The sequence below is a fragment of the Plecotus auritus genome (assembly GCF_963455305.1).
Source record: "Plecotus auritus genome assembly, chromosome: 5".
Classification (NCBI taxonomy): Eukaryota; Metazoa; Chordata; class Mammalia; order Chiroptera; family Vespertilionidae; genus Plecotus; species Plecotus auritus.
This window is the reverse complement of record NC_137776.1, coordinates 38875410-38891400: the sequence shown is the minus strand read 5'-3', so window position 1 is coordinate 38891400 and position 15991 is coordinate 38875410. Positions and strand designations below refer to the sequence as shown.

The 15991-nt window shown below is 47.8% G+C and overlaps 1 protein-coding gene across 5 annotated transcripts in view; it reads left to right on the top strand.

Annotated features, from left to right (window-relative positions):
- THAP4 (THAP domain containing 4) overlaps window positions 1-15991 on the top strand; it is a 44392-nt gene that overhangs the window by 16660 nt on the left and 11741 nt on the right. For 3 of the 5 annotated variants that reach the window (XM_080670014.1, XM_080670010.1, XM_080670011.1), the window contains 3 exons: window positions 9983-10142; window positions 11845-11954; window positions 12887-12990. In XM_080670014.1, the coding sequence (XP_080526140.1) occupies window positions 9983-10142; window positions 11845-11954; window positions 12887-12990 (374 nt within the window). The remainder of the gene's footprint in view (window positions 1-9982; window positions 10143-11844; window positions 11955-12886; window positions 12991-15991) is intronic. The other 2 variants (XM_080670013.1, XM_080670012.1) reach the window with 1 other exon arrangement.

The following is a 15991-nucleotide window of genomic DNA, read 5'->3' as shown; positions in this document are numbered from 1 at the left end:
GACTGCCCGTACCTGGATCGGGCCTAAACGGGCAGTCAGACATCCCTCTCACAATCCAGGACTACTGGCTCCCAACTACTTGCCTGCCTGCCTTCCTGATTGCCCCTAACCACTTCTGCCTGCCAGCCTGATCACCCCCTAACCACTCCCCTGCCAGCCTGATTGATGCCTAACTGCTCCCCTGCCAGCCTGTTTTCCCCTAACTGCCCTCCCCTGTAAGCCTGGTCACCCCTAACTGCCCTCCCCTGCAGGCCTGGTCACCCCTAACTGCCCTCCTCTGCAGGCTTGGTCCCCCCCAACTGCTCTCCCTACAGACCTGGGTCCCCCCCCCCAACTGCTCTCCCTACAGACCTGGGTCCCCCCCCAAATGCCCTTCCCTGCAGGCCTGGTCGCCCCCAACTTCCCTCCTCTGCCGGTCTGATCACCCCTAACTGCCCTCCCCTGCAGGCTTGATAGCCCCCAACTGCCCTCCCTTGCAGGCCTGATCCCTCCAAACTGCCCTCCCCTGCTGGCCATCTTGTGGCAGCCATCTTGTGTGTTGGAGTGATGGTCAATTTGCACATTACTCTTTTATTAGATAGGATTAGATAGGATAGAGGCCTGGTGCACAGGTGGGGGCTGGCTGGTTTGCCTTGAAAGGTGTCCCAGATCAGGGTGGGGGTTCCCTTGGGGTGTGGGGCGGCCTGGGTGAAGGGCCTGTGGTGGTTTGCAGGCTGACCACGCCCCCCAGCAACCCAAGCGGAGGCCCTGGTATCTGGGATTTATTTATCTTCTATAATTGAAACTTTGTAGCCTTGAGCGGAGGCCAAAGCAGGCCAGGGCTTCTGGCTTCCTCCATCACTGGGTGCACCTTAAGCCTCCTGCTCTCTCCAGCTCTGTGGCTGCCGCCATTTTTGTTGGGATTTATCTTCTATAATTGAAACTTTGTAGCCTTGAGTGGAGGCCTGGGCCTGCCAGGGCAGGTGGAAAGCTTGGCTTCCTCCATTGCCGGGGAAACCCAAGCCTCCTGCTCTTTCCGTGGCCACAACCATCATGGTTGGGTTAATTTGCATACTTGCTCCTGATTGGCTGGTAGGCGTGGTTTGTGGGTGTAACGGAGGTATGGTCAATTTGCGTATTACTTTTATTAGGATTGTGCCTGTGCTTTTTCTTTTTAACATATTTTTATTGATTTCAGAGAGAGAGAGAGAGAGAGAGAGAGAGAGAAACATCAATGATGAGCCTGGCCATCATAGTTTAGTAGTTGAGCCTCCAGTGTGCAGGAGGCAGCTGATCAGTGATTCTCATCATTGATGTTTCTGTCTCCCTCTCCCTTCCTCTCTGAAATCAATGAAAATATATATTTTTTAATAGAAAGAAAGAAAGGTCAATGATAAGAGAGAATCATTGATCAGGTGCCTCCTGCATGCCCCCTATTGGATAGCAATCTGGGCATGTGCCCTCACTGGGAATCGAACCATGACCTGCTGGTTCATAGGTTGGCGCTCAACCACTGAGTCACACAATGTGTGTGTTTCTGTGTCATGTGTTCAGTACTTACTTACTATGATTCCTTTTGCCATCATTTTTTGTTGTCTCTTGATGAAGTCTGCCTTCTAGTAACATCCTCAGGGACAATTCACAGGAACTGTGTTCCCTGAATGTTGAGACTGTCCATAGCATGAGCTCATATGTAACTTAAACTTTTTTTTATCACTAGTTCACCCCACTCTTAATTTTTATTGTGATAATAAAATACCTTTTCGCCCGGTCCCGAATGCCACAGACCAGCCCGCGGCCACTTGACTCCCTACTGTTGGTGACTCAGGTTGATCCATCATGGCTGTGGCCGCTTACCCTGCTTTTCAGTCCCTGAGCCTTGTGTAACTTAAATTTTCTAAGAGCCACATTAAAAAGGTAGAGAGAAGCAGGTGAAATTAATGTTCATAATGAATTTTATTTAACCCAGTGGTCGTCAAACTGCAGCTCGCGAGCCACATGGAGCCGCAGTTTGCCGCTCTGTTGACTAATGAGTTTGCGGACCACTGGTTTAACCCAATGTTATCTAAAACATCATTTTCACATGTAACCCACCAATACTTAAAATTACTAAGGTATTTGTAGTTCTTTCTTTGAACTGTGTTTTGGAAACCCAGCATGCTGTGCACTTAAAGCATACGTCAGTGGACCAGCCACACTTACAGTGCTCACATGTGTCCCCCCAGAGGCCCTGCTGGGCAGCACAGGTCTGTGGCCTGCCTGTAAAGGAAGTTGTGGTGGCTGTAGAATCCGTGGCTCACTTTCTGTCGCTACATCTTGTAAGTGTGGTGATGATGTCTTCTGCCACTGAAGTCGCCGTGGAGAAACCACTGTCCTGCTTTCCTGCTCTGTGGCCTCGCCTGGTCTGATTTTCATATGAATGGAGTCGGGCCATACGAGGCCTTTAATGTCTGGTTTCTTTCCCTTAGCACAATGTTTTCAAGGCTTTGCTATGTCTTAGTAAGTGTCCATGCCTCTCTGTGGCTGAGTAGCACTTTGTTGTCTGGATGGCCCCATTGTTTACCTGTCCAGTAAAGGGCTTTGGGCTGTTTCCATGTTTTGGCTGTTGTGATGCTGCTGTGAACACTCGTACACAGTGTTGTGTGTGGATGTCTTTTTTCAGGTCTCAGGTGGGCTTGCTGCAGAGTCCTGGCTCCGGCTCAGCCTGGGGAACCAACCACCAAACTTTTCCCAACAGTGGAGTGTGAGGGTCTCTAATCCTTATAATTTCATTTTCATTTCTTTTACCTTTTCCCTCCTCTTGAACTCATTTCTGCCCTGTGTCCCGTGACATGTTTCCCAGCAGTGCCCTTCCCCTTTGGTTTCATTTGGTGGTGCTCTGATTAACACTTTTTCTTCTTCTTTGGGGATTCTTCAGCTTCTCCCACTTTCCCCGCTCATGTCTGGGGTCTGCCAATGCAGCTGCGTGGTTCCTACTAGGGGCTGGCCCACCTCATCCCAAGGTCTTGGTGCCTTGCCCAGGTGAAAGGATCAACATACTCAGAAAACCTAAGAAAAGGAAGAACACTGGTTTGACATGGCATCATATTAACAAGATGATTTTTTAAAAATATGTTTTATTGATTTTTAGAGAAAGAGGAAGAGAGAGAGTAGAGAGATAGAAATATCAGTGAGAGAGGACCTCATCCATCGATTGGCTGCCTCCTGCACGCCCCCAGTGGGGAGATCGAGCCTGCAACCTAGGTATGTGCCCTTGACTGAAATCGAACCTGGAACCCTTCAGTCCACATGTTGACGCGCTATCCACTGAGCCAAACCGGCTAAGACCAGGACGATTTTTATATAAGAAGTCACTCAGACCCTCTGGGCCAGAATGACTATCCACCGACCTTGAGATCCAGAAATGTGAAATCAGCCTGGCCGGTGTGGCCCAGTGGTTGAGCATCGACCTATGAACCAGGAGGTCATGGTTTGATTCCCCGTCAGGGCACATTCCTGGGTTGTGGGCTCGGGTTGCAGGCTCGATCCCCAGTGTGGGGCATGGAGGAGGCAGCTGATTAGTGATTTTCTCTCATCATTGATGTTTCTGTCTCTCTCTCCCTCTTCCTTCCTCTCTGAAATCAATAAAAATATATTAAAACAACATCAAAAACACCCCTCCCCTTATTACACTAGTACCCAGGCTGGGTGGGGGGGCCCATGGACGTTCTTCCTAACTTCTCCTTCAGAAGAAGACACCTTTAATGTGTTCACTGAAGGGCTCAGGTGCGTTGGGGGTCAAGGGGGTTTCAATTCACAGCTCCAGGTGGAGCAGCAGGTCTGACTCTGGACCCCTCCACGTCACACATCCTTGTGCCCAGCGTGCTGAGTTAGCCAGGCTCTTGCCAGCCCCGCCTAGGCTGCCCTGCACCTGGCTTCTGGCTTTCCTGGTCAGATAGGCCATGCTTCATGTGTGCTGACCAGGACCTGAGGTCAGGAGTGGAGCAGGCGGGTGACCGCGGGTTCTGACCGCTCTGTGCTGCACTTGACTTAGGCGGCCTGACCTCCACAAAGCCTGAGGTCTACAAAGATGTGTTTTCAGGGCTGCACTGAACCTGGCAGAAGTCTGCCAGATGGGAAGATGCTCTAAGACAGCCGTGGGCAAACTATGGCCCGCGGGCCGGATCCGGCCCGTTCGGCTGTTCTATCCGGCCCACGGAGCCGAAAGAGCGGAGGGTTCTCTTGCTCTCCCCTCCGCTCCTTTACTTTGAATTTATATTAGTTCACACAAACACTCCATCCATGCTTTTGTTCTGGCCCTCTGGTCCAGTTTAAGAACCCATTGTGGCCCTTGAGTCAAAAAGTTTGCCCACCCCTCCTCTAAGACCACAGCTGTCTGTCTGCAACATACTGATTTCTATTTATTCTGAGAGTTTGGCCTTGGACTGTCCTGCTGACTGACTGTTGCCATTAGTGTCAAGCTTCAAACCACCCAGCTCCTATCTTGTATGTCAGTCAGTGGCAACTTGTCTTCTCGGTTGTTCAGGCTGTAAACCTCCGACTCCTCTCCCTCCCTCTCATGTCCTATGTCCAAGCCAGCTGTGCCTTCAGATCAGATCCAGAATCTGGCCCTTTCCACCACCTCCACCACTGCCAACTGCCCAGGTCACCCTCCTCTGCCACGAGGTGCTTGTTGCAACTGTACCCACTCTGCTTGGCCAGCGATCTTGGCCCCATTGAGACCTCCAGGGCTCTGTCTGCTCAGTCAAGGCCAAAGCCCTCCCCAGCAAGGCCAGCCTGGGCAACCCAGGACCTTTGTGTCTGTGGCATGTCTGCCTAGTCCACTGTTTCCCAGAGTGGTCTCGCACACTTCTCGGAGACTAGCCTTGCCCCTCTTAAGTAAGATCTCAAAACCCTCACCAACCTTCATTTCCCTTTCCGGCTTGTCACCTAATGTACGGTAAATTCTTCCTCTTCCTTATTTCTTTGTGTATTGTCTTCCCTCGCTGGAATGTAAGGCCACATGGTGGGCTGGGACATTTGTCTTTTATTAGCTTTTGTTAGCTGGCTGCTGTTTGCCTCCTGTGGAGAGGAAGATAACAGGCAGCTCACAAACATCAGCAGCAGCTTTTCTAGTCTAGAACTCTTGATTCTGAAGCTTTTATTCCTTAGCTGCATCAAAGACTGTAACTGACATTCTGATTTAAATTTTTATTTTCTAACTAGAGGTCTGGTGCACGAATTTGTGCAGGGCAGAGGGGTCGATCAGGGCCTGCTGGCTGGGGGGAGGGACCGTAGGAGGTTGGCCGGCATGCCCCGATCTAGTTGTGTAGATGTGCTGAGGTAGCAGCACACAAAGACTATAGACAGAGTGCCCCAAAACAGCCTGAACACCAGCTATGCTCTGAGGTGGAAATACAGCTCTACTTTGCTGCCCACACTTGGGCCGCCTCACTCTCCCCAGGGCAGAGTTGCTGACAGACAGTTAGGTTATCTCTCTACCTCAGTCACACATTTTTCAGGGCTCTGCCCCCAAGCAGGATAGGTAGCTGACTTCGGCCAATGGTGGCACACCACCGTAGGAATGCTAGCCAATCAGTGGCTGGGAGCCCGGAAAGGCATGGGGCCGAGCTAGAAGTAGGTGATGGGGGCAGAAGGGCAAGCAGTGCGCACGCACTGTTCCGTGGCAGAGGTAAGATGGTGGTGCTGCTTACTTTACATCCTTGCAGTTAGGCTGCTGCCTTGCCCCTTCTGCCCGCTCCGAGCTGCTACTCTATCTCAATCAGGGTTGCTTTCCTCCTACAGGCTTCCCGGACCCAGATTCTCCAGTGCTTGGAGCCTTAGCCAGTGGGGGAGGGATCGGCCGGGGGGAGGGACCGTGGGAGGTTGGCCATCGTGGGAGGTTGACAGTGGGAGCGCACTGACCACCAGGGGGCAGCTCCTGCATTGAGCGTCTGCCCCCCGGTAGTCAGTGCATGTCATAGTAACTGGTCCGCCGGTCGTTCTGGTCGTTTGATTGTAACAGCCACTTAGGCTTTTATATATATATGTTTGTTCAAAATCACCAATTAAAACATTTGAGCATATTTATTTCATTATTGGAAGGACTTCTATTAATTGATTTATTTTTCAGAGATACAACTGTTTTTTACATAAATTTATGTGGTTTATGTTAATGGAATTTGGTCACTTCATCTACAGTTGCACATTTATGGGCATAGAGTTTTTTGTAGTATTGCCTTCTTATTTAATGTCTGAGATTATTGGCAATTACACAACTTTTTTTAAAAAAATGTGTTGAAATATACAAAAATATAATTTTCCATCTTTTATTTTTATTTATTTATTTATTTTTAATTTAATAAATCTTTATTGTTCAGATTATTACAGTTGTTTCTCCTTTTCCCCCTGCATAGCTCCCCTCCACCCGGTTCCCACCCCACCCTTTGCCCTTACCTCCCTCCCACTGTCCTCATCCATAGGTATACAATTTTTTTTTTAATATATTTTATTGATATTTTACAGAGAGGAAGGGAGAGGGATAGAGAGCTAGAAACATCGATGAGAGAGAAACATCGATCAGCTGCCTCCTGCACACCCCCTACTGGGGATGTGCCCGCAACCAAGGTACATGCCCTTGATCGGAATCGAACCCGGGACCCTTCAGTCCGCAGGCCGACGCTCTATCCACTGAGCCAAACCGGTTTCGGCCATAGGTGTACAATTTTTGTCCAGTCTCTTCCCATACCCTCCCACACCCCTTTCCCCCTGAGAATTATCAGTCCACTTTCTTTCTATGCCCCTGATTCTATTATATTCACCAGTTTATTCTGTTCCTCAGATTTTCAATTCATTTGATTTTTAAGATTCACTTGTTGATATGTATTTGTTGTTCATAATTTTTATCTTTACTTTTTTCTTCTTCTTCCTCTTCTTAAAGAATACCTTTCAGCATTTCATATAATACTGGTTTGGTGGTGATGAACTCCTTTAGCTTTTTCTTGTCTGTGAAGCTCTTTATCTGACCTTCAATTCTGAATGATAACTTTGCTGGGTAGGGTAGTCTTGGTTGTAGGTTCTTGCTATTCATCACTTTGAATATGTCTTGCCACTCTTATCTGGCCTGCATAGTTTCTGTTGAGAAATCAGCTGACAATCGTATGGGTGCTCCCTTGTAGGTAACTGTTTTTCTCTTGCTGCTTTTAATATTCTCTCTTTGTCTTTTGCTCTTGGCATTTTAATTATGATGTGTCTTGGTGTGGTCCTCTTTGGATTCCTTTTGTTTGGGGTTCTGTGCGCTTCCTGGACTTGTAAGTCTATTTCTTTCACCAGGTGGGGGAAGTTTTCAGTTATTATTTCTTCAAATAGGTTTTCAGTATCTTGCTCTCTCTTCTTCTTCTGGCACTCCCATAATTCTGTTGTTTGTATGCTTGAAGGTGCCCCAGAGGCTTCTTACACTATCTTCAAATTTTTGGATTCTTTTTTCTTTTTGCTTTCCCAGTTGAGTGTTTTTTGCTTCTTTGTATTTCAAATCTTTGACTTGATTCTTGCGTTCCTCTAGTCTGCTGTTGGGTCTCTGTATAATATTTTTTATTTCAGTCAGTGTATGTTTAATTTCTAGTTGGTCCTTTTTCATATCTTTGAGGGTCTCGTTGAATTTATCGGCCTTTTCTAGGATATTCTTGAAAAACCTTATAACCATGGTTTTGAATTCTATATCCAGTCGTTTGTTTTCCTCCATTTCTTTCGTTTGTGATCTGTTTGTCTCCGCATTTTCACTGCTTCCCTGAGTTGGTAGGGTGGCTTTGTGTGCTAGGTTTCCTATATGGCCCAGTGGGTCAGCCTCCCAGTTACCTGAGGTGGACACTCTTGGTGCACCCCTTTGTGGACTCTGTGTACAGGCTTGTTGTAGTTAAGTCTTGATTGTTGTTGGTGTCACTGGGAGGAATTGACCTCCAGGCCAGTTGTCTGTGAGGACCCGCTGTGTCTATAATGGAAGAACTGCTGCGCTGGAGACACGTTTAGGGGGCAGGACTTGCTTCAGTGGGGCTTTGGTGCTCACTGAGTCTGCCTCTTGAATTGTGTCACTTATGGATGTGAGTAGTTGAAATCTGGTGTCGTCTCACACTGACCACTAGATACACTAGCTTCTGGATCTCCAATGGGGTGCTGGTCAGCTACTGTCTGAGGCCACCCAGCAGGAGGTACAGTGAGAACTACAGTTTTCTCCTCTTTGCTTGGGGTTTGGAGGTTTTGGGGCTGTCTGACCAGAGCTGCAGTTTGTTAGGTGAAGCTGCAATAGGGCAGGCCATTTATATGCAAAAGCTGTTGCGAGGAGCTTGGGTGGGTTTGTAGATTGTGTGGGGCGGGGTCTCAGGGAGTCACTAGGCTAGGGCGTGGCAAACAGTGATGGCTGCCAGTCAGCCATCTCTGCGTCTCCACCTTTCCAAGTCCCCACGTCCCGTGCCCCAGCGCAGTAAACAGTGATTGCTGGGCACACCTCTGCAAGAAAGTCACCCTCACTTTCCAACCCGATGGCAGACAGTCCAGCTTCTCCCCATAGGAGTTTGGGTCCCCAGCATCTCCCCAGAAACTGGAGTTCAGAGTAATCTGGAGCTTGTCTCCCTTCGGGTTGAAAGAAGCAGCGCACCCAGACACCCGCCGCCAGCCCAATTCGCGCACCTCCGTACCTCAGCTTTTCAGCGCTTGTGCACGTCTCAGTGCTCTTTTCTCTTTCCTTCTAGTTGGAGAACTTCCACTCAGCCAGCTTTCCCGTGGTTCTGGGTGATAGACGTTTAGTCTTTTAGTTGTAGTTTTGAAATTGTTGTGTGAGGCAGCAGTTTAGGTGTTTACCTATGCCGCCATCTTGGTTTCTCTTTGCATCTTTTATTTTTTATAAATATTTTTTATTGTTGACTAGAGGCCCGGTGCATGAATTTGTGCACTAGTGGGGTCCCTCAGGCTGACCTGCAGGTTGGGCTGAAACCGGCTCTCCGACACCCCCTGAGGGGTCCCGGATTGCAAGAGGGTGCAGGCCAGGCTTAGGGACCTCACCGGTGCACAATCAGGGCCGGGGAGAGACGCAGGATGTTGGCTAGCTGGGGAGGGGGCCACGGGAGGGCTCCAGGGCATGTCTAGCCCATCTCGCTCAGGCCAGACCCCAGCAGCAAGCTAACCTACCGGTCAGAGCGCCTGCCCCCTGGTGGTCAGTGCATGTCATAGCAACTGGTCGACTGTCTGCCCCCAATGGTCAGTGCATGTCATAGTGAGCAGTTGAGCATCTTTAGCATTCATTAGCATATTATGCTTTGATTGATGGAACCAGACACTTAGCATATTAGGCTTTTATTATATAGGATTATGAAAGTTTTATTGGCCAAAGTTCTGTTGCCATCCTCACTGTTGAACTTTCTGTAGGCAGTTTGAAAAGGAAACACTGAAAGGGAGCTTGCTAAATTGGAAAGGAATGGCTTTTCACCCCCATTCCTGTTCAGGCTGCCACTTTGCCCTCTGTGGGCCCAGAAGTCTATGTGACATTCCCCGTTCTGCCCATTATGTTCTTATCTCAGGCTGGGACTGTCACCAGCTGGCCACACAGTCTCCTCTTCAGTTCCCAGTTGTCTCAGCCTTGGTGGGACACTTCTCCAGCTCCAGAGCCCTTCACTTCCTTTCCTCCTGGATGTTATTCTCCCAGTCTGCTTCCAATTTATAGCCAAAGGTTGTATAATTTCAGAGACCAGGGTGCTTCTAGAACTCCTATCTCTTCAATGGATCTCCTGTTCTCCCTTCATGAAGGAGATGCCACATTCCGACACTGATCTACAAGATGACATTTACTCATTGTTTGGCCTTTTTCTCCCCCTCTTGACAGGTGGCTGGTAGCATGTTTAGAATCAGCAGGATCCGCTGTAAATTACGAGGCATGTACTCTCAGAGTGTGTTTCCACACAAAGCTCAGCAGGGCTTGGTCAGAAGGAGACCAGTGGAAACGGAGCCACTGACTGTCTTTTCCATTTGTCCTCAGAGTCTCCCAAGATGAACCCAGTGGTGGAGCCACTGTCCTGGATGCTGGGCACCTGGCTGTCAGACCCTCCAGGAGCTGGGACCTTCCCAACACTGCAGCCCTTCCAGTACCTGGAGGAGGTGCACATCTCCCACGTGGGCCAGCCCATGCTCAACTTCTCGTAAGTGCTCCTGAGTCTCCAGGAGAATGCCAGGTGGGAAGGGCATGTCCCAGAGAGGCTTCCTGCACTTGCAGCTGAAACATGTGGTGGCCAGAGATAGGACGTTCTGATTCATGTGTATGTGATGATGCTGGGCTGGCAAGATGTCAGGCGTGTTACCCCAAACACAAAATAAGTGCTCATGCTTAACTAAACCCTTCACCCAATATTACTGAAAAGAAGAGAGCTTGACTTTCTTTTAGACTTACCCCTTAGTTGATTGAGGTCTCAAAGGAGCTGTTAATATTGTGGTTCTCAGGTTCTTATTAGACAACAAAGCAGAAGTCCTCCAGCTGTATGTGTTTCACCCCAGCCCCAACCACAGGAAGCAGGTCATAGTGTCGGGTGGCTAAATAGAAGGGAACCAGGGGAGGTGGCTGAGAATATTTTTATTTTTAATTTCAGAGATAACACACAGTTTTTAAAGTTCAAGCAATGAAAAAATATAAAAAGTAAAAGTCTGCCCTTCCCTAATATCTGCTGTACATTTAATTATATATTAAGAATCTTATTAAATTAACTTGGTTCTGTTTATGTCATGCCTAGAAACTTCAGAAGGATTTAGAAGATCTTGCTTTTAAAAATATTATCTCTTACCTTTTTGTATTATTGACTGAATGGATGAGGGCAAAGTAATATTCTGTACATAACGCCGAAGAGGAAACTCTGGATAACAAAAAATAACGGGCAGTATAAAACAGTCTTGTTAAACAGTGGGCTACAACCCGAAAATAATTTTGTGACTACAGTACAAAGTATCTATTTTGGTGAATAGAATTGTGAGTGTGTTAGACTATGATCTTCAGGGCCACAATGGGTTCTTAAACTGGACCGGAGGGCCGGAACAAAAGCATGGATGGAGTGTTTGTGTGAACTAATACAAATTCAAAGTAAAGGAGCGGAGGGGAGAGCAAGAGAACCCTCCGCTCTTTCGGCTCCGCGGGCCGGATAGAACAGCCGAACGGGCTGGATCCGGCCCGCGGGCCGTAGTTTGCCCACGGCTGAGAGTGTATTTCTCATTAGGGGTGTGGAGAGAGGGCATGTGCTGTGGCCGCCAGCGCTGCTCTGTTCAGGGATTGATTCCGATGGCAGCTCGCAGTGCTGGCAAAGTTCTGTTAGAGTCTAAGTGCAGAATTGTCAGCGCAGCTGTCTCTTCCATCACCGGGAACTTGCATCATGATGCAGGTTGATTGATAAGAAGTGGAGTCCTGACTCAGGGCCTGTTCTTTTCCCCACAGTGTAGATGAGTGGGTGTCCAAGGCAAGATGATAGCTCTGGGGAGGGCAGGCCTAGTGCAAGGGTGGGATTTGGTGCTGAGGCCTGAAGCATGTCAGGTGCAGGGCTGAAAGAGCCTTGGGAAGGGTAACCACAATTATAAAGAACATGTTGGCTGTCCTTAAGGTGGTGCCAAGCACAGCAGTGTGTGTGTGGGGGGAAGTTCCAGGGGGTGCGTCAAGGCTAGAGGTCGAACCCCTAATGCACCTGGTGGCCACAGCCCATGAATGTGGTTGCTCAAGTGTCTTTCCATGTGAGCGAGAAGTGTATTACCGTGTGCTCAGTGGGGGCCTTATAAAGTGGGGAGGGTGGACGCAAAGCCTGCATTGAGGGCCCTGCATCCCTGCCCTCACCTCTGCCCTGTCCTCACCCCCTGGTCCCCATGCAGATTCAACGCTTTCCACCCGGACACACGGAAGCCCATGCACAGAGAGTGCGGCTTCATCCGGCTAGAACCCGACACCAACAAGGTGGCCTTCGTCAGCGCCCAGAACACAGGTACCTCTTGCCAGCCAGCCAGATGGCCCCTGGGTGAGGTAGTGTCTGCCTCTGTTCTTTCAGTCACTCCGGTGTCCCTGCTTACAGACATTTTGTGGGAGTCAGTTGGGACACAGACCTAATCCTGTGGGTGCCTTTCAGGGCAGGAAGCATCAGGACAATTGCAGTGGGGCCTGCAGGAGGGGAGCCAGCAGGTGGGGTCCTGTCTGCATTCTCTGAGGTCCACAGGAGGTGGTAAGGGAGTGTTTCTGTGAGAACAGGCTGATTTTTTTTTCACCTGAGTTCCTTCAATGACAGTACACTCCCCGGCTCCCGGAATCCTGCTACGGACAGGTGTTTCCTATGGGGACGCGGCCCTAGGGAGAGAGCTAGACCAGGGAGGCTCACTGTCGGTCTGAAAGCTCTTGTCTGGAAATCTGCTTTGCCCCTAAAATGAGGACATTCTAAAATAGCTTACCAGATTCATCAATTAGAAATTACACAGAACCCAGCTGTTGACCTTTACCTGCTCACTGGCTCAGGTGAGTCTCATTTCCTGGAAGCAGGTGGACAGTTAGGACCAGCCCAATCTGGAATGGAGCCCAGAACATTGGTGGACTGCAAGTCAGTGGGCAGCCAGAGGGATGTCCATCCCTGGCCACCTTTCCCTCCTCTCAGATCCTAGGGGACCTATTTGAGGGGGATGGGGAAGGCAGGTGGAAGTTGGAGTCAGGGCACCCCTGGAGAGGGCAACCCTCTGTAGATCACCTGCCCTGGCTGTACTAGTAAGAAGAGTTGTGTTTTTTCCCTCTTGATATCAGGAAGTTCATTGCAGACAAGGGGCCTTGTGGCCTTGATGGCTGCAAAATTCAGGTCTGTTGAATCTATGAATGCAAAGATGGACAGCCAAGAGCCCATGGCAGCTGTCATGGACTGATGGCCCTCCCTTGCAGGCATTGTGGAGGTGGAGGAGGGCGAGGTGAACGGGCAGGAGCTGTGCATCGCATCCCACTCCATCGCCAGGATCTCCTTTGCCAAGGAGCCCCACGTGGAGCAGGTGAGTCTGTCATTCCTCTCAGACGTCCTCACTTACATGTCCTGGCTGGTGGGCAGGGAGGTTCTCAGGTTCCTTGTTTTTCTGTCATAAGCATCCTTGTCCATTTGTGTTGTCCACTTTTGCAGATATATCCATATCTGTTGGATAGATTTCTCCCAGTTGAATTGTTGGATCAAAGGATAGGTACATTTAAAATTTTGATAGATACAAGTAAAATTCTTTTATTAACGAATTCCTACCAGCATTGCATGAGTGCCTGGTTCCCTGCTCCCTTATCAATATGCTGTATCTTCAGACTTTATGAATCTAATCTGATAAAGAAGAGATTGTATCTCATTCGTCTTTTAAATTTAACTTATGAGAGGGAGGACTCCCCACACTCGTATTGGTATTTCTTGTTCCGTGTACTTGATGTTTAAAGTCATTGCCTGTTTTTCTGTGGGCTTTCACTTTTTTTATTGATTTCTGGGGGCTTTTTATATACTATGGATATTAATCTGTTGTCTGCATTTCCCCATTTGGTGGCTTGTGTGACTTTGGTTTATGATGTGTTCTAATCACAGGTTGTAAGCTTTTCTGTGGTTGCCTCTGGGGGTCTTTTTCTTTGTGGTGTGTGGATTTGGGTTCATGCTCAGAAAGTTGTTTTCTCCAAAATGATAAAATTATTCTTCCATTTTCTTGTACTCTTGTAGCTTTCCTTTTTACACTCAGACCTTTAGTTTCTCTCAGATTTGTTTTTACAGAATGCAACACAGATTTGAAATGTCATGCCTATCTCAAGCCACGTCCCCCATAAATAGGGGGAGAGGCCTGTTTCTTTTTGTCTACTTTTTCAATAGTAATTTAAAATCATCTAATTATTAGGTTCTACAACAGCGGTTCTCAACCTGTGGGTCGCGACCCACAGGTTGAGAACCACTAGCAGGGTCGCCTAAGACCATCAGAAAACACAGATATTTATATTACAATTCATAACAGTAGCAAAATTACAGTTATGAAGTAGCAACGAAAATAATTTTATGGTTGGGGGTCACCACAACATGAGGAACTGTATTAAAGGGTCGCGGCATTAGAAAGGTTGAGAACCACTGATCTAATAATTTAAAGTTATATTATATTACATTCAGTTATATTTTAATGTCTAGGGAAAGTTCTTTTTTTTAAAATATATTTTATTGATTTTTTACAGAGAGGAAGAGAGAGGGATAGAGAGTTAGAAACATCGATCAGCTGCCTCCTGCACACCTCCTACTGGGGATGTGCCCACAACCCAGGTACATGCCCTTGACCGGAATCGAGCCTAGGACCCTTCTATCCACTGAGCCAAACTGGTTTCGGCAAGTTCTTGATTTTTTAAATTTTCTTAATTAGCTTTGGCCAGTGTGGCTAAGTTGCAGGCCTGGTCCCTCCCAACTGCCCTCCCCTGCTGGCCTGATTGCCCACAACTGCCCTCCCTTGCAGGCCTGGTCCCTCCCAAATGCCCTCCCCTAATGGCCATCTTGTGGTGGCCATCTTGTGTTGGAGTGATGGTCAATTTGCATATTACTCTTTTATTAGATAGGATAAAGGCATCCCATGAAACCAAAAGGTGTTGGGTTTGATTCACATACCTAGGTTGCAGGTTTGATCCCCAGTTCAGGCACATGTAGGAGGGAACGGATAGATGTTTCTCTCTCTCTCTTTCTCTTCCTCTCTCTCGAAAAATCAACTTAAAAAAACAACACATCACCTGGCCTGTGTGGCTCAGTTGGTTGAGTGTTGACCCATGCAGCAGGAGGTCACCAGTTCAATTCTCAGTTAGAGCACATGCCTGGGTTTCGGGCTCAATCCCCAGTACAGGACATGCAGGAGGCAGCCAATCGGTGTTTCTTTTTCTTTTTTTTTAATTTATTGATTTTTTCACAGAGAAGAAGGGGGAGGGATAGAGAGTTAGAAACATCAGATGAGAAACATCAATCAGCTGCCTCCTGCACACCCCCTACTGAGGATATGCCTACAACCAAGGTACATGCCCTTGGCTGGAATCGAACCTGGGAGGGACCCTTCAGTCCGCAGGCCAATGCTCTATCCACTGAGCCAAACTGGTTAGGGCCAATCGGTGTTTCTTACCTCATTAGTGTTTCTCTCTCACTCTCCCTCTCCCTTCCTCTCTCTGAAGTCAATCAAAACATATTTAAAAAATACACATATCCTTGGGTGGGGATATGGAGTTTTCTCAAAAAACTGAAAATGGAACTCCCTTTTGACCCAGTAATCCCACTCCTAGGAATATATCCTAAGAAACTAGAAACACCAATCAGAAAGGATATATGCACCCCTATGTTCATAGCAGCACAATTTATAATAGCTAAGATTTGGAAACAGCCTAGGTGCCCGTCAGCAGATGACTGGATCAGAAAACTATAGTACATCTACCCAATGGAATACTATGCTGCCATAAAAAAGAAGGAATTCTTACCATTTGTAGCAACCTGGATGGAATTGGAGAACATTGTGCTAAGTGAAATAAGCCAGTCAATGAAAGAAAAATACCACATGATCTCACTCATTTGTGGATAATAAAAAACATTATAAACTGATAAACAAAAAGGTAGATACAGAGGCAGTAAAGCATCAAACAGACTGTCAAATTACAGCGGGAAGGTTAGGGAGAGTGGGGGAAAATAAGAGATCAACCAAAGGACTTATATGCATGCATATAAGAGTAACCAACGGATATAAAACATTGGGGGGTGAGGGCATGTATGGGAGTGGGGTGGGGAGGGGCAATGGTAAGATATGTACACATATAATACCTTAATAAAAATAATAATAAAATGCTAACTTTTCTTGGTTAATTCTTAAGCAGTTTCTCGTTTTTGTTCTTGTTTTTTTTTTAATAAATCTTTATTCAGATTATTACAATTGTTTCTCCTTTTTTCCCCCATAGCTCCCCTCCACCCTGTTCCCACCCCACCTTCTGCCCTTACCTCCCCCCACTGTCCTCATCCATGGGTGTATG